Source organism: Oncorhynchus tshawytscha, linkage group LG12 (genome assembly GCF_018296145.1).
Source record: "Oncorhynchus tshawytscha isolate Ot180627B linkage group LG12, Otsh_v2.0, whole genome shotgun sequence".
Lineage (NCBI taxonomy): Eukaryota > Metazoa > Chordata > Actinopteri > Salmoniformes > Salmonidae > Oncorhynchus > Oncorhynchus tshawytscha.
Window position 1 is genome coordinate 61,698,331 of NC_056440.1, and position 26,978 is coordinate 61,725,308.

A 26,978-nucleotide genomic window follows, 5' to 3' on the forward strand; every position below is an offset into this window, starting at 1 on the left:
GAAAAAGGTGGAAAGAGGTATTTATGACCGTCATAAACCTACCCCCCAGGCCAACGTCATGACACCTGTCTCTCTCTACCCCTGTCTCTCTCTACCCCTGTCTCTTTCTACCCCTGTCTCTCTCTACCACTGTCTCTCTCTACCCCCTGTCTCCCTCTACCCCTGTCTGTCTCTATCCACTGTCTCTCTCTATCCACTGTCTCTCTCTATCCCCTGTCTCTCTCTATCCCTTGTCTCTCTCTATCCCTGTCTGTCTCTATCCACCGTCTCTCTGTCCCCTGTCTCTCTCTATCCCTGTCTCTCTCTATCCACTGTCTCTCTCAACCCCTGTCTCTCTCTATCCCCTGTCTCTCTCTACCACTGTCTCTCTCTATCCCTGTCTCTCTCTACCCTGTCTCTCTCTACCCCTGTCTCTCTCTATCCCCTGTCTCTCTCTATCCCCTGTCTCTCTCTACCCCCTGTCTCTCTCTACCCCCTGTCTCTCTCTATCCCCTGTCTCTCTCTATCCCCTGTCTCTTTCTATCCCTGTCTGTCTCTATCTACTGTCTCTCTTTCCCTTGTCTCTCTCTATCCCTGTCTCTCTCTATCCACTGTCTCTCTCAACCCCTGTCTCTCTCTATCCCCTGTCTCTCTCTACCCCTGTCTCTCTCTACCACTGTCTCTCTTTATCCCCTGTCTCTCTCTACCCCTGTCTCTCTCTACCCCTGTCTCTCTCTACCACTGTCTCTCTCTATCCCCTGTCTCTCTACCCCTGTCTCTCTCTACCCCGTCTCTCTCTATCCCCTGTCTCTCTCTTTCCCCTGTCTCTCTCTCTATCCCCCCTCTCCCCCCTCCTTTCTCTCTCACATTCTCTCGCTCCCTCTAATTCTCTCTTTCTCATGATGATATCCCTCACAGACCCATCCCCCATCATCCTTGTTTTATACCCCTCTCTGTTAAGAGAACTAACATGTAATAGAATCCAGTTGTGTGACGGAGGATGATAAGGTTGTTGATGAAGACAGAGATGTAGAGGAGAATATATGTCAACCTTGGAGCCAGATGTCCTCAACACAGGAGTAGCCATTGAAGCGTGTGCACTGTAAATACATAAATGTCTCTCATGCACATAAAGCATATGCCTTTCTCTAGCCATGGAGGATCAGGAAGAGCTGAGCGTTCATGAAACCTATGATAGGAATAATCCAAAGCTTCGTTGTGATTTCATTCCACCTTTTCCCTCAAAGTCTCTGTCTAAATTCAGTCCACCCTTCCATCCTCCCTCTCTCCCGCCCCCCTCTCTTCCCCTGCCCTCCCCTCTCTCAGGGCCGGCTGTGAGGGTGTGCTGGTGTTGGCGGGCGGCAGTTCCTCATTGTGGTGTGCTGTGTGCTGTGTGCTGTATGCGCGGTGATAAGACACAGGGAGAGGAGCCAGCGTGCCGACATATCCCTGCCACTGCGGTTATCAGCCGCCGCAGCTGTGTCTGAGCCCTGCGACATCTGCTCCCTCACAGGAAGCCTGCGCCGCGTCTCATAACCCCTCACACACACACACACACACACACACACACACACACACACACACACACACACACACACACACACACACACACACACACACACACACACACACACACACACACACACACACACACAGACTAACACAGAGACACACACACACACAGACACACACACACAGACTAACACAGACACACAAAGACACACACACACAAAGAAAATATCACAAGGCCATTATCATTATGATGCCTGAACGGTACCCCCCCAATCGGTAAACTACCTGATCAGACAAAGAGTTTTGTTTATAGGGACATTGGTTCCTCCCTGGAACATGAGGCAAGCCTGACGGATGGGGCCAGCGTTTACCTCAGTTCTGCTGGGTTTTTATCAGAGAATTACAGGGGATGCTTATGACTAAGCCTAATTATAGAGTGCTTATCACTGAAATGTCCACAAAGCTCATTACTGCCATGAAATGGGAGCTGCCGCAGGTAATTCACTATGTTGGGTATTAGTCCTCCTCTAAGACGGCGCCCCTTTTAAATATTTAGAGTCTATAAAGTACAGCTTTAATGTCTGATGCTTTTAATGCATTCCTCTGCTACTGGCCTCACTGATTTGTGAAGTTTTTACCTAAAGGTACTACTCCAGTTTTTACACCACTTTAAGAATCAGTTACCAGATTTTCATTTACATTGTTGACAGCGTGTGCTTGAAAACAGTCAAGCGATCCTCTCCTCTCAGTGTTGAAAGAGGGGATTTGAGAAAGGAAGAAAGTATGAGACTAAGATAACAAGGACACTCCCATTTCCTTAGTGTTATACCATATTTCTCCTTTAGCCAGTGATGCTGTTGAGTGTGCTGGTCAGATGGCTAGAAGCTAACAGACAGGAGAGGGATGGGGAAAGGAGGGGACCCCAGTAACCTAACTAACAGCCCTGATAGGGTCAGTAGTGTTTCTCGGGGTCCTGACCTGGGCTTGACAATGAATGAGCCTCGCTCAACCCTCCACCTTCCACCCTCCCCCTACCCTTCCACCCTCCCCCTAGCCCCTCAGAAACACAATAAAGGGAAGTGTGGTCCTCCAATTACCAGGGGAAGCCCAGAGGGAAGTCCCCATCCTCAGGTCCTCACCAGCCTGAACCCCTTTCCCTCCCCTGTCCACTTGGACACGTGCCACTGACTTCTAATGTCTTTACAGTGTAGGGTTTTGACAGCAAACTATGCTTTCAGTAATGAAAACAAGTTGGGGTCTGCTTTGACCTTGAAAATCAAATGACAATTTCTTTTTATACGTTTCACCATAGTTACAGGAGCTACAGTAGGAAGCTAATTTCCATGTCTTGTCTGGAGCGTGTGGCGCTAACTCAACGCAACCTGATTACACATCAATCACTCCAACGTAATGAGGAGAAGTGACAGCAGGAGTTTCTCCACAATCACTCGTCACTGTAGCGCGCTGCCAACAGAGGCACAGCCTGTAGTACTTCACATAACACAGAAAAGGATCACCACCTACCTTGGTTGGCTGTGCGGTGGCTCCTGGTTGCCAGGTTGGGGTTGCCAGATTCCAGCCTGTGAGGGTTCCGTCTGCACAGCGTCCCCCTGTGACTGGTCAGCATCACCGTGGGAACCCTGGGAGGAGCGGTCAAATTGGCCGAGGTGGAGGCTGAGGTTGAGGCTCTCCGTAGGTCAGACCTCCTCTGCCGCTCCAGGTGGACCTCGGCGGCCATACTCTGCATCCCCCCTCCCCACAGCAGTAATCCACAACGTTGTCCTGTCCTCTGTGTGTTTCTAGAACTCTCGGCTGGACAGGGGACACACTAAACCACACAAGTAACTTTCTCTGTGTGTAGACCGGAGGGTTGATGTCCTTTCTCCTGTGTGCTTAGGGTGCTTACCGACTGACAGACTGACTGACTGACTGACTAACCCACTGACTGACTGACTCATCCAGGCCTGGGGAGATCACAGAGTGAGTCCTCTTGCTCTCATGATTAGAACATGAGCCCAGCACAGCCAGATCACATGGCTGCCAGACAGAGAGATGTCTTTTTGTACTCGACTTCTTCTTCCTCCCACTCGAACAAGACTTTCTTTAAAGTTCCCCTTCCTTTTTACTTTATGCAGCTAACAGCCTTCAAATGACTCTTCCTTTACCTCGTACTTTCTTCCCGTCCACGACACGTCACCTCAGATGGATCGCGGCGCCACCAGACTTGTGTAATTATCTGTGTCCGATACTCTTTCTCTCCACCCAGTAGTCTCTCTCTCCCCTTCTCTTTCTCCGACTCACTCAACAGGAGTGTGTGAGGTAACAGTGTGTGTGTGTGTGAGTGGCAGGGGGAGGTCAGCTAGCCTCGTGGCTCCTCGTTTCCTCGTTGTTCCGGCTGAGGGGCAGTGCACTGGCCTGAACCCTCCTCTAGTCCACACAGTGAAAGCAGAGCAGTGGCGCCCGTGTGAGCCAGGACTGAGTGCAACTGTAACAGTGTGGGTGTGTGTGTCCTGACCCCGCCGTGTGAAAGGGGTGGTTCCCCAGGGGAAGGTAAACAGTGCTGCTGGGTTGTGATAGCGGTAGACACCAGGCCTCGGCCTCCGTTGGGGCTTCCTCTGGCAGGAACCAGCTGTGTCTGTGGCCAGGCCGGGCAGCGCTGTCTTCCCTTTCCCTCCGGACACAGACAGGGCTCCTCCTGTTCCTAACATTTCCTCCCTACACCCTTCACTCCACCTCTCCTTCCCTCCGCCCAGCCAGCCCTACCCCCAACTTTGAACCCTATGGATAGCTCTGCTCCCCTGACGCTGTCCTTAGGGGTGTTGTTTCACCCCCTGGTTAGATACCGAGGGTCCTGTCCTCCCTTACTGTGGTTCTGTCAGTCCAGACGTCAAGTGTCCCCCTGCCCTGGCCTCTCAGCTCTGGTGTCCCAGTGGTGTGTGTGTGTGTGTTTGTGTGTGTGTGTGTGTGCGTGTGTGTGTGTGCGTGTGTGCGTGCGTGCATGTGTGTGTACGCTCCAGCAGGGCCGGGTGAGGTAAAATCAGTAACAGGGGTTCCTCTGTGAAATGACAGAGAGGGTACAGCTGGGACCCCTCTGACCCACAGAGCAGATCACACGGGGTGTTGTAGTTGGGACAGAAGTGAGAGGGGATGTGAGCACACAGATGTGCCGTCCATCTGTCTGTCAGAGTGAAACCAGCACACAGATGGTGGACAGCAGAGTGGATGTGAGAGTAACGGGTGTGTGGGGTGAAGGGCAGTGTTCAATCATGTGACACATTTGGGACTTTGGAAACTATGAAATTATAGCTTGACAGTCGGTTGGTTTCATTTCCTTTTTGTATTCTAGGTGCTCTCTATGCTAGAGAGCCTTCCCTGACTCAACTGTGCACTAAGATTGAAGATTATTTTGGGTAAAAATACAGCATCAAAAATCATTTGTTAGAATATTCAAGCTTCTCCCAATGACATCATCCAATCTAATGGAATCTGCCTCCATGTAGTATTCAGTGGAATGAATACGTGTACCGAAGTTGGAATTGTTTCTTGCTTATATGTACTGTATGTAGGTGTGTCCAGCATTTCTCCCTCCTAAACCTCTCATCATACTGACCCTGTCCATGGCTACATGGTGCAGCGAGTTAACATGTGAAGACCAAAGGAAATCGCTGAGTAATAGTATGTCCTCAAATCAAACCCTGGGATTGCCTTCTGAGAAGGAGAAGATGGCCCCAATTGGATTAGTGTGTATGTGCATGCTCCTGTGTGTTAGGCTGAGGAGGCCCCTGGCTGCCTCACCTACTCTCAGATGTTGGCAGGTATAAAATATTTTTTTGGGGGGGAGTGAGATAATGATTCCCACATAATCACTTTGGCCCAGTTCTGGCCCTGGCAGGTGCTATCGTGACCGAGCGGTGCTTTCTCTCCACAGATAAGGTCATGGGACTGGGGAGGGGACCGGAGCGAGGAGATGGTGGTGCGCTGCGTGGAGCGTTGGGCGAGCGGCTAGTCTGGCCTTATCTTCCGCAGCGGCTGTTGCTCGCAGCTCACAGATGTAGCAGGCTAGACTAGCCGTGTCAGAGAGATCCTTCTATCAGCGACACGCAGGCCTCTCTCCCCAAATTAAAACACAGCAGGAGGACGGACAAGCCCTAATTATCACTTTACCCATGAATCATCAGAAGGGTAAAGTAGGACTTTTGATAACAAATCTGGTGGAAAGTCATTAAATATACCAGCCTTATTTCAGATGAAAGATTCTTTCTTTCTATTTTTGTTTACATTTCCCTTCTCATTTTCTGAAACCGGAATTGTGGTCTCATCTCTGGTAATGCGTGCTCATCCTCAAAAATCTGTCCTGTCGCTTTAAAAACAGGCAGAGAGGGGCCCTCCTGAGTGGCGCAGTAGTCTAAGGCGCCACTACAGAGCTGGGTTCAATCCCGGGCTGTGTCGCAGCCGGCTGCGACCGGGAGACCCATGGGGCGGCGCACAATTGGCCCAGCGTCGCCCGGGTTAGGGCAGGGTTTGGCCGGCCGGGATGTCCTTGTCCCATCACGCTCTAGCGACTTATTGTGGCGGGCAGGGCGCATGCACGCTGACTTTGGCCACCAGCAAGAAGTGTGTCAAGAAGCAGTGCTGCTTGGCAGGGTTGTGTTTCGGAGGACGCATGGCTCTCGACCTTAGCCTCTCCCAAGTCCATAAGGGAGTTGCAGCGATGGGACAAGACTGTAACTAACAATTGGGGAGAAAATGGGGTAAAATAAAATATAGACAAGCCGAGAGGAACTTTTCACCTTTTGCATCAGGAGAAAGTCTAACAAGCCTCATGACTGCAGGGAGAGAGAGAGATAAAGAGAGAGGGAAGCAGCCAGATGGTGGAAAGACCTCCTGCCAGACACCTGGTCACTTCAGAGTGGATGAACCGCTCACCTTTACCAAGTCCTTACTTGGGTTTTTCCTGCCGCAGGTACACACTGTACGGAACACTGTGGCTGGCTGGGGACTCTGGGAACACTGATTCTGTTTCTGTACTACGTCACGATGTTTGTTTTTAGGTGTTCATATCCGTGACACTGTTGGTGAAAGGTTAGGGATTCCCCAGATTTTTTCCAGGTCCGTATAATGTAAAGCAAAATAATTTTCTCTATTTTATGTTCTCTGTAGGTTTGACAGATGGTGCATATTAGTTCTCGTCAGTTAATTGTCAGCTTGGAGGTATGATTCCACTATGATGGCCTATCTTTCTGTCTTGTACAGTATGGGAGGATATTGTGAGAGTGTTTGTCGGGGACACAGAGAGCGATAGAAAAGGATTTCCCCGTGCTTATAGCCTTGGCAGTGTATATACAGTAGTCTATGGACATCTCCTAAATAGCCCCTCGAAATATGGCAGCTGAGGCTCCACCATCCTCTCTGTGGTGTGTTTATGTGCACCTGCTTGGCACAGACAGCCCCAGAAACCTCCGGATCTTAACCGAACTCTATAAGTTAAACCGTCCCCATCTGTCACAGCGCAGCCCCACACAGATGCATGCTGAGTTTTTTTTTTTACAGCAGACTTGGCGCACGTTCAAGAACTGTCAAAGAGCACCTGCTAAATTAAGCGCGTTCTCATACACACATACCCACTCACCACACAAGCACATGCAGCCACTGATGTATATTTGCAGAGAATGTTATGGTGACCATGTTATTATATGCAAACATACCGTAAATGTTAACATGTTATAGATAACAGATGTTTATCCCATATACTATTTTCTGAGTGACAATTTTCATACAAAAAGCAGCACTACAAGACAAATAGCAATTAAACTGTGATATTGGCATTTACTTATTCTAGCCTACACTCTTAGAAAAAAGGGTTCCAAAGGGGTTCTTCTGCTGTACCCATAGGATAACCCTTTAGGTTCCAGGTAGATCCCTTTTTGGTTCCAGGTAGAACCATTTTGGGTTACATATAGAACCCTCTGTGGACAGGGTTATTCATGGAACCCAAAACAGTTCTACCTGGAACCAACGAGGGTTCTTCAAAGGGTTCTCCTATGGGGACAGCCGAAGAACCGTTTTAGGTTCTAGATGGCACCTTTTTTTCTAAGAGTGTAACGTGCAGAGGAAACATTTCGATTCTATGTTCAGTGTTTTTATGTTGCTCATTATGTCTGTTTGCCATAAACCAAGTGACCCAGTTGGCAAACAACTTCATAGTGTTGCTTTTATAGACAACCTGACACCTAACAATACTGACAACTTCATAGTGTTGCTTTTATAGACAACCTGACATCTAACATGCGGTGGGAGTAAAACCACCACAGGTGTAGTCTCCTATAGTTCCTTCCCCTCTTTTCTCCTCCTTTCTCCCTCTCCCTCTCTCCCTGTCTCTCTCTCCATCACTCTCGAGCACTCCCTCCCTCCCTGCCTCTCATGGCTCATGGCATGCACAGCCGCTGAGCTGCTCTAAATAGGTGCCACCCTGAATAGGAGACAGATGGAAACGAAGGTCCCCCGCTGAGCGGTTCCCCTGCAGCTGTGCTGTGTTCCCAATGCCAGGGAGTGATGACAGCCCACCAAGGGGCACAGAGACACACGGAGACACACGTTCTGAGTGCCATCACGCTCACTCACAATGCCAGGAACGACTGGCAGGGAGGGAGGAGGAGGTAGGTTAACCCCTTGTGAATGTTGACCTGTTTAAAGGTAGCCAATATGAGTAAGACCTTTATACAGGTCAACATTCACAGACGGGATTACCAGGACGTGTACTCCGAGCATGCGCTGATCAACTGGCAAGTGTCTTCACTGACATTTTCAACCTGTCCCTGACCAAGTCTGTAATAACAAAATGTTTCAAGCAGACCACCAAAGTCCCTGTGCCCAAGACCACCAAGCACTAACATATGTAGCCATGAAGTGCTTTGAAATGCTGGTCATGGCTCACATCAACACCATTATCCCAGAAACCCTAGACCCACTCCAATTTGCATACCGCCCCCACAGATCCACAAATGACACAATCTCTATTGCACTCCACACGGCCCTTTCCCACCTGGACGAAAGGAACACCTATGTGAGAACGCTATTCATTGACTACAGCTCAGCATTCAACACCATCGTGCCCTCCAAGCTCATCCATAAGCTATGGACCCTGGGACTTAACACCTCCCTCTGCAACTGGATCCTGGACTTCCAGACGGGCCATCCCCAGGTGGTAAGGGTAGGTAACAACACATCTGCCACACTGATCCTCAACACAGGGGCCCCTCAGGGGTGCGTGCTCAGTCCCTTCTTGTACTCTGTTCACCCATAACTGTATGGCCAAGCACGACTCTGACACCATCATTAAGTTTTCCAACGATCACAATGAGACAGCCTATAGGGAGGTGATCAGAGACCTGGCAGTGTGGTGCAAGGATAAGAAATTTCCCTCAACGTGATCAAGGAGATGATCGTGGACTACAGGAAAAGGAGGGCCGAGCACACCCCCATTCTCATCGACGGGGCTGTGGTGGAGCAGGTTGAGAGCTTCAAGTTCCTTGGTGTCCACATCACCAACAAACTATCGTGGTCCAAACACACCAAGACAGTCGTGAAGAGGGCACGACAATGCATGTTCCCCCTCAGGACACTGAAAATATTTGTCATGGGTCCTCAGATCCTCAAAAAGTTCTACAGCTGCACCATCGAGAGCATCCTGACCGGTTGCATCACCGCCTGATATGGAAACTGCTCGGCCTCTGACCGCAAGACACTACAGAGGGTGGTGTGTACGGACAAATACATCACTGGGGCCAAGCTACCATCTAGGATCTATATACCAGGCGGTGTCAGGAAGGCCCTAAAAAGCCACCCTAGTCATAGACTATTCTCTCTGCTACTGCACGGCCAGCAGTACCGGAGCGCCAACAGTTTCTACCCCCAAGCCATGAGACTTCTGAACAGCTAATGAAATGGCTACCCGGACTATTTGCATTGACCCCCGCCCCACCCCCTTTTTTATACTGCTGCTACTCTCTGTTTATTATCTATGCATAGTCTCTATACCTCCACCTACGTACATGTACATATTACCTCAATTATCTGGACTAACCTGTGCCCCCGTACATTGACTCTGTACGGGTACCCCCTGCATATAGCCCCGCTACTGTTATTTACTGCTGATATTTCATTATTTGTCATTTTTCTATTTTCTTTTTCTATTTTTTCTATTCTTTATTTTTTACTTCATTTTATTTTAGTAAATACTTTCTTAACACTTATTTTTCGTCTAACTGCATTGTTGGTTAAGGGTTTGTAAGTAAGCATTTCACTGTAAGTGTACACCTGTTGTATTCGGGGCATGTAACAAATAACATTTGATTTGATTTGATCCCCGAACGACTCCCTACAGGGACACAGAGGCTTGGGTCGGGCAAGAGAACATTTTGACTACGGCGACCATCACAATGTATACCTGTGAAACAAATGAAACACTTTGTGTAAATGCCACATGAAAATGAAACATGGATACATATATTTACACACCCGTTGTCACATTCATTTATTTGGACTTGGTTGTCATGACATGACCAGACGCTTGAAAGACTTACTTTTGATCATTTTTTCTTACGTGGCTGTCATTAAAAGAGAGAATCTGTCTGTCTGCAGGATATAAACCCACGCTAGTCCTCAGATGTGCTTTTCACAGAGACCAGACCACTTAGACAGGAGAGCAGGACCCAGCTCGGGTGCAGACGGCAGACAATGAGACAGAGAGAAAAGAGACACCCCCAGTCAGAATGTAACTGCAGCCAATTAGGCCGCTAGCCTCTATGACATATTGTGTACCGGCTCCATGAATATTTCATCAGAGGAGACTCTCCATAAAGGTCATTGTAGAATTTCCAAACAGAGAGACACCTGTTTTTATTTTAAAGACAGGGCTGAATGAATTATGCCCTCTCCCTCTTTCTCGTTGCCCAGGTATTAACACTTTCACATTCAGGTTACTGGTATGAAAGTCTTCCCTCAAAGTCTGACAGCCTATTAATTAGGGTTGCGAAGGGAGGGTATATTACTGGAAACCTTCTCATTTTACCAGTAAACTACAAGAATGTTGGTATCTCTCAGGGATTTTATGTAATCTATCAGACATCTAGTGGCCCTTTTGGGTACTTCAGATTATCACAGGTGTCTGTAATCATCTCTGGACCACCGTCTGGCCTTATCACTAGGGTGACCACATGGCCCTTTGTCCCGCAACCAAACAATCATGTCCCTCATTTTCTAAAAGAAATTCTAACACAAGTAATTTACTAAAAAGGTTGATTTGTTCCGTATTTCAGTCAGGCATTCCAACCTGTCAATTTTGCAGCATAGAGGAAGAGGTGAAGCGAGAGGTTTCACTCGCCAAAATCTGTCCAAAATAAGCCCAAATAAGCTTTTTGCCAAAATAAGCCCAAATAAGCTTTTTGCCTGACTCCCATTGTTAGGGTGGAGACATAAGCATCTCGTCATTATATACAGATCTCTGTTTGCAGTCACGGTGCGCTTTTGACAAGATGTATATCATTAGGATGTGGTACTGGTGATGTTAAACACTTCTCCAATCGTTGTTGAGATCTGATATTCTGTGCAGAGCAAGGCTAATGTCATATTGTCAACCAATCACATTTGTCAAATCCTTTCGGTCTAAATTCCAACTGAACATGAACTTCTTATCAAGAGCTACAAAAGTAAGTACACTGAACCAAAATATAATCACTACATGTAAAGTGTTGGTCCCATGTTTAATGAGCTGAAATAAAAGATCCACAAAATGTTCCATACGCACAAAAATATTATATCTCTCAAATCTTGTGCACAAATTAGTTTGCATCCCTGTTAATGAGCATTTCTTCTTTGCCAAGATAATCCATCCACCTGACAGGTGTATCAAGAAGCTGATTAAACGGCATGATCTTTACACAGGTGCACCTTGTGCTGGGGACAATAAAAGGCCACTCTAAAATGTGCAGTTTTGTCATACAACTCTGTCACGCCCTGGTCAAAGTATTTTGTGTTTATCTTTATTTATTTGGTCAGGCCAGGGTGTGGCATGGTTTTTTGTATGTGGTGTGTATATATGGGGGATTGTAGCTAGTGGGGTGTTCTAGATAAGTCTATGGCTGTCTGAAGTGGTTCTCAATCAGAGGCAGGTGTTTATCGTTGTCTCTGATTGGGAACCATATTTAGGCAGCCATATTCTTTGAGTTTGGTGTGGGTGATTGTCCTTAGTGTCCTTGTTCCTGTCTATGTGTTAGGTTACACAAGTATAGGCTGTTTCGGTTTTCGTTACGTTTATTGTTTTTGTAGTGTTTGTTATTGATTCGTGTTTTACGTTCGTTATTAAACATGGATCGCAATCTACACGCTGCATTTTGGTCCGAATCTCCTTCACACCTAGAAAACCGTAACAAACTCAAAGCCACAGATGTTGCAAGTTTTGAGGGAACGTGCAATTGGCTGGCTGACTGCTGGAATGTCTACTAGAGCTGTTGCCAGATAATTTAATGTTCATTTCTCTACCATAAACCACCTCCAACGTTGCTTGGCAGAATTTGGCAGTACGTCCAGCCGGCACCACAACCGCAGACCATGTGTAAGCGTGCCAGTCCAGGACCTCCACATCCGGCATCTTCACCTGCAGGATCGTCTGAGACCAGCCACCCGGACAGCTGATGAAACTGTGGGTTTGCACAACCAAAGAATTTCTGCACAAACTGTCAGAAACCATCTCAGGGATGCTCATCTGCATGCTCATCATCCTCACAAGAGTCTTGACGTGACTGCAGTTCGGCATCGTAACTGACTTCAGTTCTGTGGGCATATGCTCACCTTCAATGGCCACTGGTTCACTGGAGAAGTGTGCTCTTCACGGATGAATCCCGGTTTCAACTGTACCGGGCAGAAGGCAGCCAGCTTGTTTGGCATCGTGTAGGCGAGCAGTTTGCTAATGTTAACGTTGTGAACAGAGTGCCCCATGGTGGCGGTGGGGTTATGGTATGGGCAGGCATAAGCTACGCACCACGAACACAGTTGCATTTTATCAATGACAATTTGAATGCACAGAGATACTGTGACGAGATCGTGAGCTCCATTGTCATGCCATTCATCCGACGCCATCGCCTCATGTTTCTGCATGATAATGCACAACCCCATGTTGCAAGCATCTGTACACAATTCCTGGAAGCTGATGGGATGCTCTGGATCGACTTGTACGACAGCGTGTTTCAGTTCCACCAATATCCAGAAACTGTACACAGCCATTGAAGAGGAGTGGGACAACATTCCACAGGCCACAATCAACAGCCTGATCAACTCAATGTGAAGGAGATGTGTCGCACTGCATGAGGAAAATGGTGGTCACACCAGATACTGACTGGTTTTCTGAAATCCATAGATTAGGGCCTAATGAATTGATTTAAATTGACAGATTTCCTTAAATGAACTGTAACTCAGTAAAACCTTTGAAATTGTTGCATGTTGTGTTTATATTTTTGTTCAGTGTATATAAGTTGATCAAACTGAAAAGATGTAAGGTGATTTTGTCAAACTTGTAAGGCCCTCCATTCTCATTAGTGGCTCACCTGACATATTTGCTGCTACTTCACTCAATCCGGTTTCCAAATTCTCCTTTCTTAATTGTTTTACATTCCTTAATTGTTTTACCAACCAGAAATGTTTCCTTGGCCAAGTATTCCCAGATTTTCAGAAAACAGACACACATTTGATCTGTTTTCTGCATGACCAAATGTTGTCAAGGCAATTGCGTAGCCTATAGGCACGCTTCAATTAGCTTGTACGGTGCAGCGGGAATTTTTTTTTTTTTAAGTAGGCTACACATTTGCCTCCCGCAAATGTCCCGCAAAATTATCCCTTTGTCCCGCATTTGGGTATTTTAAATGTAAAATACATGAAATAATTAAAGAAGATCATTTTAAAATAGAATACAAAGCTGTTAAACATGATCCTAAATACAAATAATCAACTTAGTGAATACCATTGTTGTTTACTATGAGAGTTTCAGCATATAGTGCCTTCGGAAAGTATTCAGACCCCTTGACTTTTCCCACATTTTGTTACGTTACAGCCTTACTCTAAAATGGATTTAAAAAAAGGAAATCCTCAGCAATCTGTAGATTGCAATACCCCAGAGCGGAGAAGCAAAAATAGTTTTTTTGCTATGAGAGTCGAAATTGAGCTCAGGTGCATCCTGTTTCCATGATTTGGAAAGGCACACACCTGTCTATTTAAGGTCCCACAGTTGACAGTGCATGTCAGAGCAAAAAACAATCCTTGAGGTCAAAGGAATTGTCCGCAGAGCTCAGAGACCGGATTGTGTCGAGGCACAGATCTGGGGAAGGGTACCAAAACATTTCTGCAGCATTGAAGGTCCCCAAGAACACAGTGGCCTCCATCATTCTTAAATGGAAGAAGTTTGGAACCACCAAGACTCTTCCTTGAGCTGGCTGTCCGGCCAAACTGAGCAATCAGTGGAGAAGGGCCTTGGTCAGGGAGGTGACCAAGAACCCAATGGTCACTGTGACAGAGCTCTAGAGTTCCTCTGTGGAGACAGGAGAACCTTCCAGAACCATGCTTGATAGCACTCCACCAATCAGGCCTTTATGGTAGAGTGACCAGATGGAAGCTACTCCTCAGTAAAAGGCACATGACAGCCCGCTTACAGTTTGCCATAAGTAACCGAAAGACTCTCAGACCATGAGAAACAAGATTCTCTGGTCTGATGAAACCAAGATTAAACTATTTGGCCTGAATGCCAAGCGTCACATCTGGAGGAAACCTGGCACCATCCCTACTGTGAAGCATGGTGGTGGCAGCATCATGCTGTGGGTATGTTTTTCAGCGGCAGGGACTGGAAGACTAGTCAGAATTGAGGCAAAGATGAATGGAGCAAAGTAGAGAGAGATCCGGGCGCTCAGGACCTCAGACTGGGGCAAAGGTTCATCTTTCAACAGGACAACAACCCTAAGCACACAGCCAAGACAACGCAGGAGTGGCTTCGTGGACAAGTCTCTGAATGTCCCTGAGTGGCCCAGCCAGAGCCCGGACTTTAACCCAATTGAACATCTCTGGAGAGACCTGAAAATAGTTGTGCAGCAATACCCCCCCATCCAACCTGACAGAGCTTGAGAGGATCTGCAGAGAAGAATGGGAGAAACTCTCCAAATACAGGTACCCAAGAAGACTTGAGACTATAATTGCTGCCAAAGGTGCTTCAACAAAGTACTGATTAAAGGGTCTGAATACGTATTTGTTTTTGCTTTGTCATTATGGTGTATTGTTTGTAGATTGACTATTTAATACATTTTAGAATAAGGCTGTAACGTAAGAAAATGCGGAAAAAGTCAAGGTGTCTGAATACTTTCCAAGTGCACTGTTTATCACAGTTTCTAAACCTAGAGGCACAACATTGCGAGACATCCGGGAACTTTGCGATACAGACTGGGCCAGGGTTTGGGCTTTGAGAAGTCATTGAAGTCATTGAAATTCTTCCGTAGTTCTTCATTTTTGCGAAATCTAAAGGCATAACCAAGATTTGAGCTAATGAACATGTTATTACTCCAACCTTGTTAAAGTTTGACACGTTTTCATTTTTGTCAAAAAACAACTTCATATTGAAGGAGTGCCTTTGATTTGATGGCCTGCACATGTGCAGTTTGGCGACTATTAGACCCGATGACATGATTCTATGCATGAGCTTAGCTAGCCAATGTCGCCATGACATCGCCTACAAGTGTGATCGGGGATTTCTATTGGAGAAGCAGTTTTACACCATGCCCAATCCGGGCACAAGTATCTGCGTGCGCCATCGTTCGCAAGTTGATTTTGTCCCCCCACACCAAACTCGATCACGACACGCAGGTTGAAATATCAAAACAAACTCTGAACCAATTATATTAATTTGGTGACAGGTCGAAAAGCATTAAACATTTATGGTAATTTGGCTAGCTAGCTTGCACTTGCTAACTAATTTGTCCTATTTAGCTAGCTTGCTGTTGCTACCTAATTTGTCCTATTTAGCTAGCTTGCTGTTGCTACATAATTTGTCCTGGGATATAAACACTGAGTTCTTTTTTTACCCTAAAATGCACATGGTCCTCTACTCCGACAATTAATCCACACATAAAACAGTCAACCAAATCGTTTCTAGTCATCTCTCCTCCCTCCAGGTTTTTTCTTCTTTGGACTTTATATGGCGATTGGCATCTAACTTTCATAATAAGGTGTATTACCACAACCGACCGACCTCAGTTCATCTTTCAATCGCCCATGTGTGTATAACCAATGAGGAGATGGCACGTGGATATATGCTTCTAGAAACCAATGAGTAGATGGGAGAGGCAGGACTTGCACCGCGTTCAGCGTCACAAATAGCCCTGACTTCTATTTTAAAGCTTGGCAACCCAGATACTGGTTGGCGTGCGCAAGCAGTGTGGGTGCAATGATTGAATAACATGTGTACACTTATTTTGCAACGCTCGAGCACGCAGCATGTTAAACCTGATGATGTGATTCTACGCATGAGCTTAGCTAGCCAACGTCGCCATAACATTGCCTATAAGTGTGATCGGGGATTTCTATTGGAGAAGCATTTTTAGCCTTCATACTGTACTGTCTTTAATAATATCCTTAATATTTATTTTACTACGTCTATGTATTTGTTGTCAATGTTTTGGTGTCAAACTGGTGGTAGTTATGAAGAAAAGTCAATAGTTGGAAGATTTGCTGAGTCTAAATGACCAAAGTTACAATAGATTGCCATAGATTGAATGACCAAAATTACTGAATGGTCTGGTAACTTTGGTAATTTACCGCTAGCATTGCAACCCTACCTTTTGATTCAAGTATTCTAAAAGTATTTTACAAATGACTTTTATCCACTAGGAACTCAGCTGCACCCACAGTAGGAGTTTTCTTAAGGCTACTATTTCTAGTCTTACATACAGTATGTCTATGGAAATATGCTATGTTACTATGTGTTTTCTATTTAACATTATTACCACACATGACAGCCAGTGTTTTAGATTTGTATTGGGACCTCTCTGTGGATATTATTTATAAGCATTACATTTAAATTAGAGGCAATAATACCACATTGGACTACAGTAGTAGGAGTGGTGGTGCGTGTATTTCCTTTGTAGTACCCTCCTCCTCATTAAAAACAGTATTTTAGACATAGAGGTGAGGCTAGGGAGTCCTTTTATTTGATCTGCTTTGCATAATCCAATTCAATCCATCCTTTGTGACGAAAAAAAATCTATTAACTCCCCTTAATTGGCCTGACATTGCGCACATAACTGTAACACTAATCAATACTGAAATAAGAAATGAAGCCAAAGACCATCTCATTGAATTGATTTTTGGAGAGGAGGTCTAAATATTGCAGCGTAGGATATATGAGCCGGAGGTCCATAATGTGCCCTGCACACTGTCTCCTTCTGTGAGAGCCTTGAAGTGGAGCCGACAAGGGCAATTAGAAGGAAGGGGATCCTATCTGTAAACAACAACACTATGAGGAAGGGAGAGATGAGACCTTGATCTCATTAATAACACTATGATAAAGGAGGGGTAAAGTGCTTTAGTTGAAAGGCTTAACAGAGATGAAGCACATTCATTATAGTAAATGGCTTTGTTTCTTATTAAAGTAGTTGCACAGAGGTATGATGGTGAACTATGGGGCCAAAAGACTCCCCTTGCCCAAGTAGTAGCTATATGACAGAAGATTGCATTTCACCATAAACTCCCTCAGCCTTCCCCTTCACATCCATCCTCTCATTCTTTCTATTTTCTCTTCCACTCTTCTCTGTGCCTGCATGATGTGGTGTACTGTCAAGGAAAGAGAGAGAGAGAGAGAGTTCTGTGGGGCCGTCTGCTGTAGCCCCACGGCCAGCCAAGCCGCCAAGCAGGAAGTAGATCTGGGGCTGCTCTCCTCTCCCAGGTCCTGCCTTGTAGAAATGGCCACCTGTTCAAGGGGCTCTCCCTCCTCTCTCTCTCTCCCTCCTCTCTCTCTCCCTCCTCTCTCTCTCTCCCCCTGGCCAGGACCAGCTGTGCCAGGGACCTCCCCGCTCTGCCCGCCCAGCAGAGGACACAAGCTGGGACAACATGCCCCCTATGCCTGGCAGACGGGCAGAGACAGAGACAGACAGGCAGAGACAGGCAGGCAAGCAGGCAGGCAAATCAAGGCACACTATGTACCCAGTGATGAGGTTGTCTCTTGTAGACAAAGGTTAAATCCTAATGGGCTTTAGTATGAGCGGTTAAGTTGACCTCCTCTGCCTGCCTAGTCTGTGCATAGGTTTCATAAACGTTTTGAGATCATGATACTTAGTGTGACAGACAGTATTGAGGAACGGGGGGGTAGGGAATGATTAACAGCAGACAGTAGGGTTAATATACAGTACCTATGTAATCTTCCTGAGGTTCATCTCACATATATGCCTATGCGTTTCTCTTTTCCTCTCCAGGGCAACACTCTGGCACTGTTCCCCGGCTAAGCCTATCAGATGGCCGTGTCTTGGCAGGTGATACTGCACGTGTGACAGCACACTCTGCACGGCAACAATGCCACTTCAGCAGATAATGGTGTCTCCTGGCCTGAAGGAAGTTCACACCTTCTGTCTGGTGCCATCTGCAGAGATGACGGATGGGTGTGAAGAGCAAAACATCTGGACTGAGGATGTGCGGTATGTGACCTGCTGTACAAGTGTTGGGGTCAATTCCATTTACACTCAGTTTACCTCCTGAATTGAAATGGAATTGACTGTAGCTTACTGTAGCATGGAATGATATTGGACCGTTGTGCTGCGAGACCAAACGGGTCCGGGTTTGGGGTCAGAGTATCTCCTGGATGACAGTCCAGTCCAACAGGGTCTCCATGGCTCCTTCCTCCAGTCCCAGTTCCTCTTCTGTCAGGCAGCACTCCAGTGGCAGCTTTGCCCCTCCGGAGCCCCTGCACGGCGCCCCCACTTGTGCCTTTCTGGTTATCAGACCCCTCACAGGCACTCTGATCTGGGTTGCTAAGCGCTGCCCATGTGTTTGTTTGCCTTATCCCCTGTGCCCTGAGCCTAGCCCTGTGAAGGAGGCTGATAAAAAACAACAGCTACAGAGTTGGCAGTGAGAGGAGAGGAAATGTCGCCCAAGGAATCTGAGTGCCCTTCCCTCTGGGGACTTGAAGGGGAACTGTAGAGGGCAAGAGAGTGCAACACACACACAGCACACCCTTTTTTGATGCACATTTAAAGGCATTCCCAGTCCCATCCGCCTTATTCAATTACAGGCAAAAATGAACTAAAAGACAAGTGTTGCTTTTTATTGAGCGCTCTTTCTCCCTCCTTTTCTCTTGTTTTCTATCATGCTCTTTATCTTTTTTTGCCTCTGTATCCCTCTCTCTCTCTTCCTCCCTCTCTCTCTCTTCCTCCCTCTCTCTCTCTTCCTCCCTCTCTCTTTTGGTTCAAAGGGCAGGGGAATGTAGTGATGGCGAGACAGAGAGAGATGCTCAAAGCCCCCCTGGTGAGCCTGTCCTGGGGCTGTGTGCTCTGTGGTCACTCTCTGGGGACCTGGGGCCTGGGGTTGGCCCATGAAAGGGCCCAGTCCATTCTCTGGAGAGGGCACTGTGTTGAAAGAGCCTGGTCCATTCTCTGGGGAGAGAGCACTGTGTTGTGTGTTTTGCACTAGTCTCATCTCTTTGGAGATAAGATCACTTTTATAGGGTTGAAATCTGCAAATCTGTTGGGAAGTAAAGCTTCCCTTTAAAATGTCACCTCTGATTATGTTGGTTTGGCCTGGATGTGCTGCACAGCTCTCTGGAGTTAATTGAAAACGATAACAAAGGAGAGAGGTTGTGAATTGTGTTGTTTTCTAATAGATTCTAACAGGCTTTGACAAAGGGAGGAGGTGGAGGTTGATGAACGGCGGTGACTATGAGTTTTTAAAGTCACATTGCTGTTTGAGAGAGAGAGAGAGAGAGAGAGAGAGAGAGAGAGAGAGAGAGAGAGAGAGAGAGAGAGAGAGAGAGAGAGAGAGAGAGAGAGAGAGAGAGAGAGAGAGAGAGAGAGAGAGAGAGAGAGAGAGAGAGAGAGAGAGAGAGAGAGAGAGAGAGAGAGAGAGAGAGAGAGATAAGCCACCCCGTGGTACGAGGGAAGGTCAGAAAGAGAGAGAGGGATGAGAGATGAGGGGCTGCACATGGTAGAGAGGAAACAAGTAAATAGAAGCAGCTCTAATAGGAATATCAAGCCACTGAAAGGTAAACAGGCTTCTCCAGACTGATACAAAGGGAATGTGGCGGCTTTGAGAGCGCTGGAGTGCTGGCACGCTCCTGTGGCGGCGCGATAACGCCCCTCTGGCTGCCTGCATCCCAGAGATAAGGCAGAGCACTGGCATGTGTCGCCCCTGATCCCAATTTCACAGTCAATATTCATCCAGCCTGACAAACAAGCACCATTTAAGATAAAAAATAAATATAGAATCCTTCTGCTATTACCTCCTGTTTATTAATCTCCCAGCATCCACTGCCTTTTAAACAGCGGTAAACACCCCCCCTGTCTCCCCCCCAGCCTCATACCCCCTCTCCTCCCCCTGTCTCCCCCTGCCTCACACCCCCTCTCCTCCCCCTGTCTCCCCCAGCCTCATACCCCCTCTCCTCCCCCTGTCTCCCCCCAGCCTCATACCCCCTCTCCTCCCCCTGTCTCCCCTTGCCTCACACCCCTCTCCTCCCCCTGTCTCCCCCAGCCTCATACCCCCTCTCCTCCCCCTGTCTCCCCCCAGCCTCATACCCCCTCTCCTCCCCCTGTCTCCCCCTGCCTCACACCCCCTCTCCTCCCCCTGTCTCCCCCAGCCTCATACCCCCTCTCCTCCCCCTGTCTCCCCCAGCCTCATACCCCCTCTCCTCCCCCTGTCTCCCCCAGCCTCATACCCCCTCTCCTCCCCCTGTCTCCCCCAGCCTCATACCCCCTCTCCTCCCCCTGTCCCCCCAGCCTCATACCCCCTCTCCTCCCCCTGTCTCCCCCCAGCCTCATACCCCCTCTCTCCCCCCCTGTCTCCCCCAGCCTCATACCCCCTCTCCTCCCCCTGTCTCCCCCCAGCCTCATACCCCCTCTCCTCCCGCTGTCTCCCCTCCAGCCTCATACCCCCTCTCCTCCCCCTGTCTCCCCTCCAGCCTCATACCCCCTCTCCTCCCCTGTCTCCCCTCCAGCCTCATACCCCCTCTCCTCCCCCTGTCTCTCCCCCAGCCTCATACCCCCTCTCCTCCCCCTGTCTCCCCTCCAGCCTCATACCCCCTCTCCTCCCCCTGTCTCCCCTCCAGCCTCCTACCCCCTCTCCTCCCCCTGTCTCCCCTCCAGCCTCATACCCCTTCTCCTCCCCCTGTCTCCCCTCCAGCCTCATACCCCCTCTCCACCCCTGTCTCCCCCCCAGCCTCATACCCCCTCTCCTCCCCCTGTCTCCCCTCCAGCCTCATACCCCCTCTCCTCCCCCTGTCTCTCCCCCAGCCTCATACCCCCTCTCCTCCCCCTGTCTCCCCTCCAGCCTCATACCCCCTCTCCTCCCCCTGTCTCCCCTCCAGCCTCCTACCCCCTCTCCTCCCCCTGTCTCCCCTCCAGCCTCATACCCCTTCTCCTCCCCTGTCTCCCCTCCAGCCTCATACCCCCTCTCCACCCCTGTCTCCCCCAGCCTCATACCCCCTCTCCTCCCCCTCTCCTCCCCCTGTCTGCTGAGGGTGCGAGGGGGTTGCTTGTGTACAGTATGTCTCTAAATATATATATATATATATATATATATATGTGTGTGTGTGTGTGTGTGTGTGTGTGTGTGTGTGTGTGTGTGTGTGTGTGTGTGTGTGTGTGCACCAGGGGCAGGCCACAGCTGTTAACCTGAATCCCTCTCTTTCTCTCTCCCTAACATCCCCTCCTCTCTCACCTAGCTCCCCAGGCCTCCTGGCTGCTGATGCTGCTGCTGCTGCCCAGCTGTGTGTGGCCTGCCTGGGCCAGCCTGGCCTCTGATTACTGGCCATCTGCAGCAGCAGGAGCCACCCTGAGGACAGACAGCTCTCTAACCCCTGCCTGAAGGCCAGCTCATCTCTGTGGCTGAGGTGAGCTAAACCTATTCATTGTGCTGATTCTCTCGATCCCAGGCTCACTCTTGGAGAGGGAGGGAGGGATCTAAAATGGTTCAGGATAGTTGCAGTTCTTTTCGTATTATAGAACTGTGTGAGTCTATAAGGTTAACAGAAGCCGAGTACAAACTGCTTTTTCCCCATACCTTGACAAAAGAATCTCCCAAGCTCTGATTTTGTTTTATGATGATCCAGAAGAGTGCTGGCATGGCATTAGCTGCCTCCAGCTGTAGCTGGCAGCAAGTTAGTCAGCTGTGGCAGTAGCTGAGAGGATCTGTGGTGGAGGTGGTGGTATGGACTGCTAAGGCTAGCAGGCTAGCCGCACTCGGCCCAGTCCTTTCCTGCTCTGCCTGGCTCAGACCTGCCCGGCCAGCTGGCCATATCTCTTTAAATCTGTCCAGGGCTGAGCCACGCTCTTATTGAGATTACTGCACACTCTCCGCACCTCCACAGATGGGAGGAACGGCCTGCCAGCTGGCAGAGGAACACCCACAATCCTCTACTGGCTCTTGGCCAGGAGGCCTGCCAGCCCTGATGCCCATTCACACTTCTGTTCCCCTTTCTCTCTCTCCCACCCGTGCTCTATCGCTCTCTCCTGCATTCACACCCTTCTCCCAATCTCTCTAACTCTCTTTCTCTCTCTCTATTTTTATCTCTTTAGCCTTCCTGTCTCCCTTTCTCCCCTCTCCTGACTTTTTCTTTCTACATTGCGCTCCCTTCTCTTCTTTACTGTCACACACACACACACACACACACACACACACACACACACACACACACACACACACACACACACACACACACACACACACACACACACACACACACACATGGACTGTCTGAACCCTGGTGATGAAGAGAGGGAGATGGAGAGGGGGTTATTGAAAGGTGTCACATGTGCTGATGTGATAAAGGTGCCAGGTAGAGATAGCCAAGCATCCTTCGTCACTATGGAGCCAAGTACAGCCTGTCCTCTTGAGTTAAAACAGGAACACACACGCACTCGCACACAAGTACACACACACACACACACACACACGCACACACACACACACACACACACACACACACACGCACACACACAAATACACATACATACAAATGCCCACATACATGCGTATAATCTACAAGTTCATTATCCATCTGTGGAATGATAAGAGCTAGATTTCTTAAAATAGCCATGCTATTGAGCTCTGGATACTACTTCCCTGTAGTAGAAACAGGAACCAGGGAGAATACATAACTTAACCAATCAGAATGAACCTGAACTTAAAATGAACCAACCTGAACTTAATTAACCCTATCCTAAACCTTACTCCTTAACTTAACCAATCGCAATTAATGCCTGAACTGATAACCAATCGGAATGAATGCCTGAACTAAACCCTTTGTGTTATAACCCTATCCCAAACCTTGACCCAGTCAGAGTGAATGCCTTAACCGTAGAGTTGTTTCTGTGAGCCTAAATCGTCTGGAGCTCATGTGGGAGGAGAGCTGTGTGTCTAAATACAGGACGTCGGGAGAGGAAGTCAGTTTACTAGTCAAAAATAGACGTTTGTCCAAGGACGTCAAGACGCGAGACTGTGAGATCTTGTTGACACTCAAACTCAATGTACTAGTGGTGACTAACGTGTCAACAGGATGTGAGTACAGTTCCACAGTCACTCATTCAGCCAAATAATGTCTGCCGTGTTGATCTACTTAACCATAAACAAGTGTTAAGGATGTGGATAAATGTGTAGAATAAATCCCTTTCTCCATCTACGTACCAACACTGTTCATATACCTCTATGGATCAGTAGCCTCCTCCTGGAAAGTTGAAGATGTATTCAAACTTTTCTCCCTGCAGCCCACCTGCTCAGCGGTGAGATCGTTATGGTGGGAACGGGCGGTGCCAGATTACTGTGACCTGCAGCCCCCCTCCAGATGGACACTCTCCCAGCTGGCTAACTCCTTTTAAGGAGCTTCAATATTACCATGCCACTCTTTGGTTAGGTTATACACACACAGGGATGTACACACAATACGCACACGCACACGCACACACACACACACACACACACACACACACACACACACACACACACACACACACACACACACACACACACACACACACACACACACACACACACACACACACACACACACACACGCACGCACGCACATTCCTTTGTGCCTATCTCTTTTGCCATCTCAGAGGAGGCAGTAGGGAGGAGAGGGGGCAGTGCGTGAGGGGGAGCTGCAGCAGTAGACAGCTGGAGGGGGAGCAGGAGGTGAACATTTCACTAGAGGAATGTGTGTGTAGCTGTACCTTCAACAGCAGGAGTGTTAATGAAGCGGCCCACACACAACCCACCCACTCATTTACCCCTCACATCGTCTCTGCCAGCCACCCACCCTGCCAACCGGCTCTGTCACTCTGACTCACTCCCTGCTATGTGTCTCAGAGCTGGCTGTGCTACAGGCAGGCAGATAGTGTAGCCCCTTGGAATGTTATTCATATAATGAATAAACATTATTTCAAAAAAATATTCTGAGAATCCGGTGTTTCTATGTCAAACAGTTTTGTTATATTTCAGTCATATATATTTCAGTCCTGTATATAAAGTGTAATATTGAGATGTAAACTCTATATCTGACATGGTACAGAGGTCTTCTTTTTTTCAAGCCCATAACCATGTGTGTGAGGTGTATACTTTTGTTTCAAAGTAGATTTGTTTAAGACTACCAAGGAACACTCTGTGTGACCCTGATTTAGCCCACTGCAGTAAAAGGTTAATGGGTAAAAGTGCCCACAGGCAAAATAACTGTCAAGATTCAACCTCTGTGGTTGATTCATACAAAGGGCTCGATAATTGAAATGAAGCAAGTGTGTTTTTGTCCCAGAGAGATGGAGCTGGAGGTTCAACTTGACATGCTGCAACTCTCGAGATGAAGAGAAACACAGATATACAAAGGCCTCGAATCCTCAGTGAAACACAAAATGCTGTGACAAAAGCGAAATAATCCGATTGTGTCCCATAAATAGAAAGCGTTAGCCAGGGAATAACAGCTGCCCTTTCCATTTCTCCTCTGCACCTCAGTAAAGTCTCAGATGAGACCGGTGACGGAACGTCTGCATGGTGACCGACCGCGGTGCTGCATGGTCCAATGCTAGCGGACCTCCTCAGAGGAGCGGTTTACAGTGTGAGCGCATCCAGTGCGGGCACAGCGAGCACCATGAAGCTGACGGGTGATGTGGGAGATTTATTGGTGTGCCCACCCTCCACCCTTAATGTTTTATAGCCATTCTCTGGTTTGGCGGCCACGGGTAATCTACTACCATAGACTGTCGTCATGACCGGGGGAAGCTGACTGGTTGGAAAGCGAAAAAGAGAAATGACATCATGGAACACGACTGGTTGGAAAGCAACACATTTGTAATGTGTTTCTCTGAAGATCACACGTTTATCAAGGCCCATTGAAACGGATGCACTGTATTTGCTATAATAGTCTATAGTGTGATGTAGTGGGTGTTTGTCGCTATTTAAAGCATTGTTGCAATTCATAACATATTGTGTCATGTTGTCAAAATGTCTTCATGCTGAAGCCATCAAACGAAGGCCCATCAAACGAAGACCCCACCCCCCCATCCAGTAAGTCCCCTGCCCTGCATATAGTTACTACTACATATAACCTCTACACATGTTATGGTACAGTGCTCTATTTGAATGTATCCCACCCAGACCTCAAACGGTGGGATAGTTCATGCTGTGCTAGTAGACATCTCTGCAGCGGTGGATACTGCGGATACACACAGGCGATTTTCCAAGTCACATGGCTCCTTCATTTGTGGAGGAGTGTGTACGACCGGTGCTTAAGTACTGCTTTACATATGGGATAACTGGCAAGTCATTTAGTATATTAGAAATATTCCAAATGTGGTTTAATGAACGATGTTCAATCCAGTTTAGTGCATCCTCTTGATTCCCCTCATTCCACCTCTTAACTCTACACAGTACTCTGTGGATGTCTTCACACCGCGTCACTTGGAAATGGTTTAGTTGACGTCTCCCCTCTCTCTCTCCCCTCTCTCTCTCCCCTCTCCCCCCATGTTTGCTGGAGCTGGGGCTCTGAAGGCTGGCAGTCGATGGCGTGAATCCAGATGGCAGCCACAAGGCAGGCGGCGCGGCACAGCGCGAGGAGGGGAGCACACACACACCACACACACTCTGCTTAATGAACACCCATGCATTATTCATCACACACACTCGCACACGGAGGGCACAGACACAGCTCCTGTCAGGAACAGAAGGCAGTGCGACTACGTTTTATGATTATTTTGTCGTTTTTTTCCCCCTACTTGGTTGTAAAGTACACCAGGTGGAACTCTCCCTCTCTCACCTCCCCTGGCTTCGCCCCTCTTCAGCTCATGAATAGTGTTTGTGTGTGTGTGTGTTTTAGGCTTCAGGAGGGCCAGGGTTATTATCTGGAGCTCACACTGAGAAACACCCATATGGGGTTTATCACACTGCTCCTCTCAGGTCTCCCTGGGTCTTTAAGAAACAGATTCCATTGTGTCATCTTTATGAATAAATTATAATATAATATAGTGTCCGGGGTGTTGGGGTGTGATGTTTTGGTTTGATGGTGTTGGAGACAAAAGCAGCACTTGATACTCGCGTTAGATTGGATGAGGAATGGTTGTGTTTGAAGCTCTCCCATCCCCAGATCGAGAGGAGGAGCATTGGGCGTCCCCTGACAGACAGAACTGGTCCCTGCTGTGTGCTAGAGGATCCATCAGGCCTGGTGACACGGCCCCATAATCTCCTGCTGATCTGAGAGAGAGACACAGACGGATGCGCAGATAAAGGCCCCTATGTCTGTGTGACGGGCAGCCTGGAGAGAGGGAGGAAGGGAGGGAGGGATGGAGGGAAGAGGAGGAGTGACGGTACTGTGTTAAAGGTCGTCAGGCTCCCCTGTGAGGTTGAGTGGTATTTGAACCCCCTCATCTGGCTACCTGCAGGGCTGATGTCTCACCCCTAGCCTAAGCCCTGTGTGTGTCTGTGTGCAGCATTTGTCTGTGTGCGTGTGTCCTTGTGGGCGTGCGTGAGTGAATGTGTGTGATTGAGTGAGTGTGAGTGAGTGTGAGTGTGTGCGCGCGTGTGTGTGTGTGTGTGTGTAGTGACGGCGTATGGAGAGCAGGAATGGGTTTAATTGTGTGTGGCGGAATGCTGACAACCTTAGGATCAGGTGGCCTGCAGAGTGTCTGGGGCTCTGGGAAAGAGGAGGAGGGGGGGGGGCACTGGGACTCACAATGGAGACAGGTGGATGTGAAAAGGCCAGCGAGCAGCGAGGGATT

At 48.1% G+C, this 26,978-nt stretch overlaps 1 protein-coding gene across 1 annotated transcript in view; it reads right to left on the reverse strand.

Moving 5' to 3' along the window:
• The window catches only part of LOC112236970 (protein CBFA2T3), a 64,770-nt gene extending 60,276 nt beyond the window's left edge, over positions 1-4,494 (reverse strand). Inside the window, 1 exon segment of the mRNA XM_042330867.1 lies at positions 3,016-4,494. Coding sequence (XP_042186801.1) covers positions 3,016-3,238 — 223 coding nt within the window. The 5' untranslated portion in view covers positions 3,239-4,494.
• Between the last annotated feature and the right edge of the window lie 22,484 nt (positions 4,495-26,978).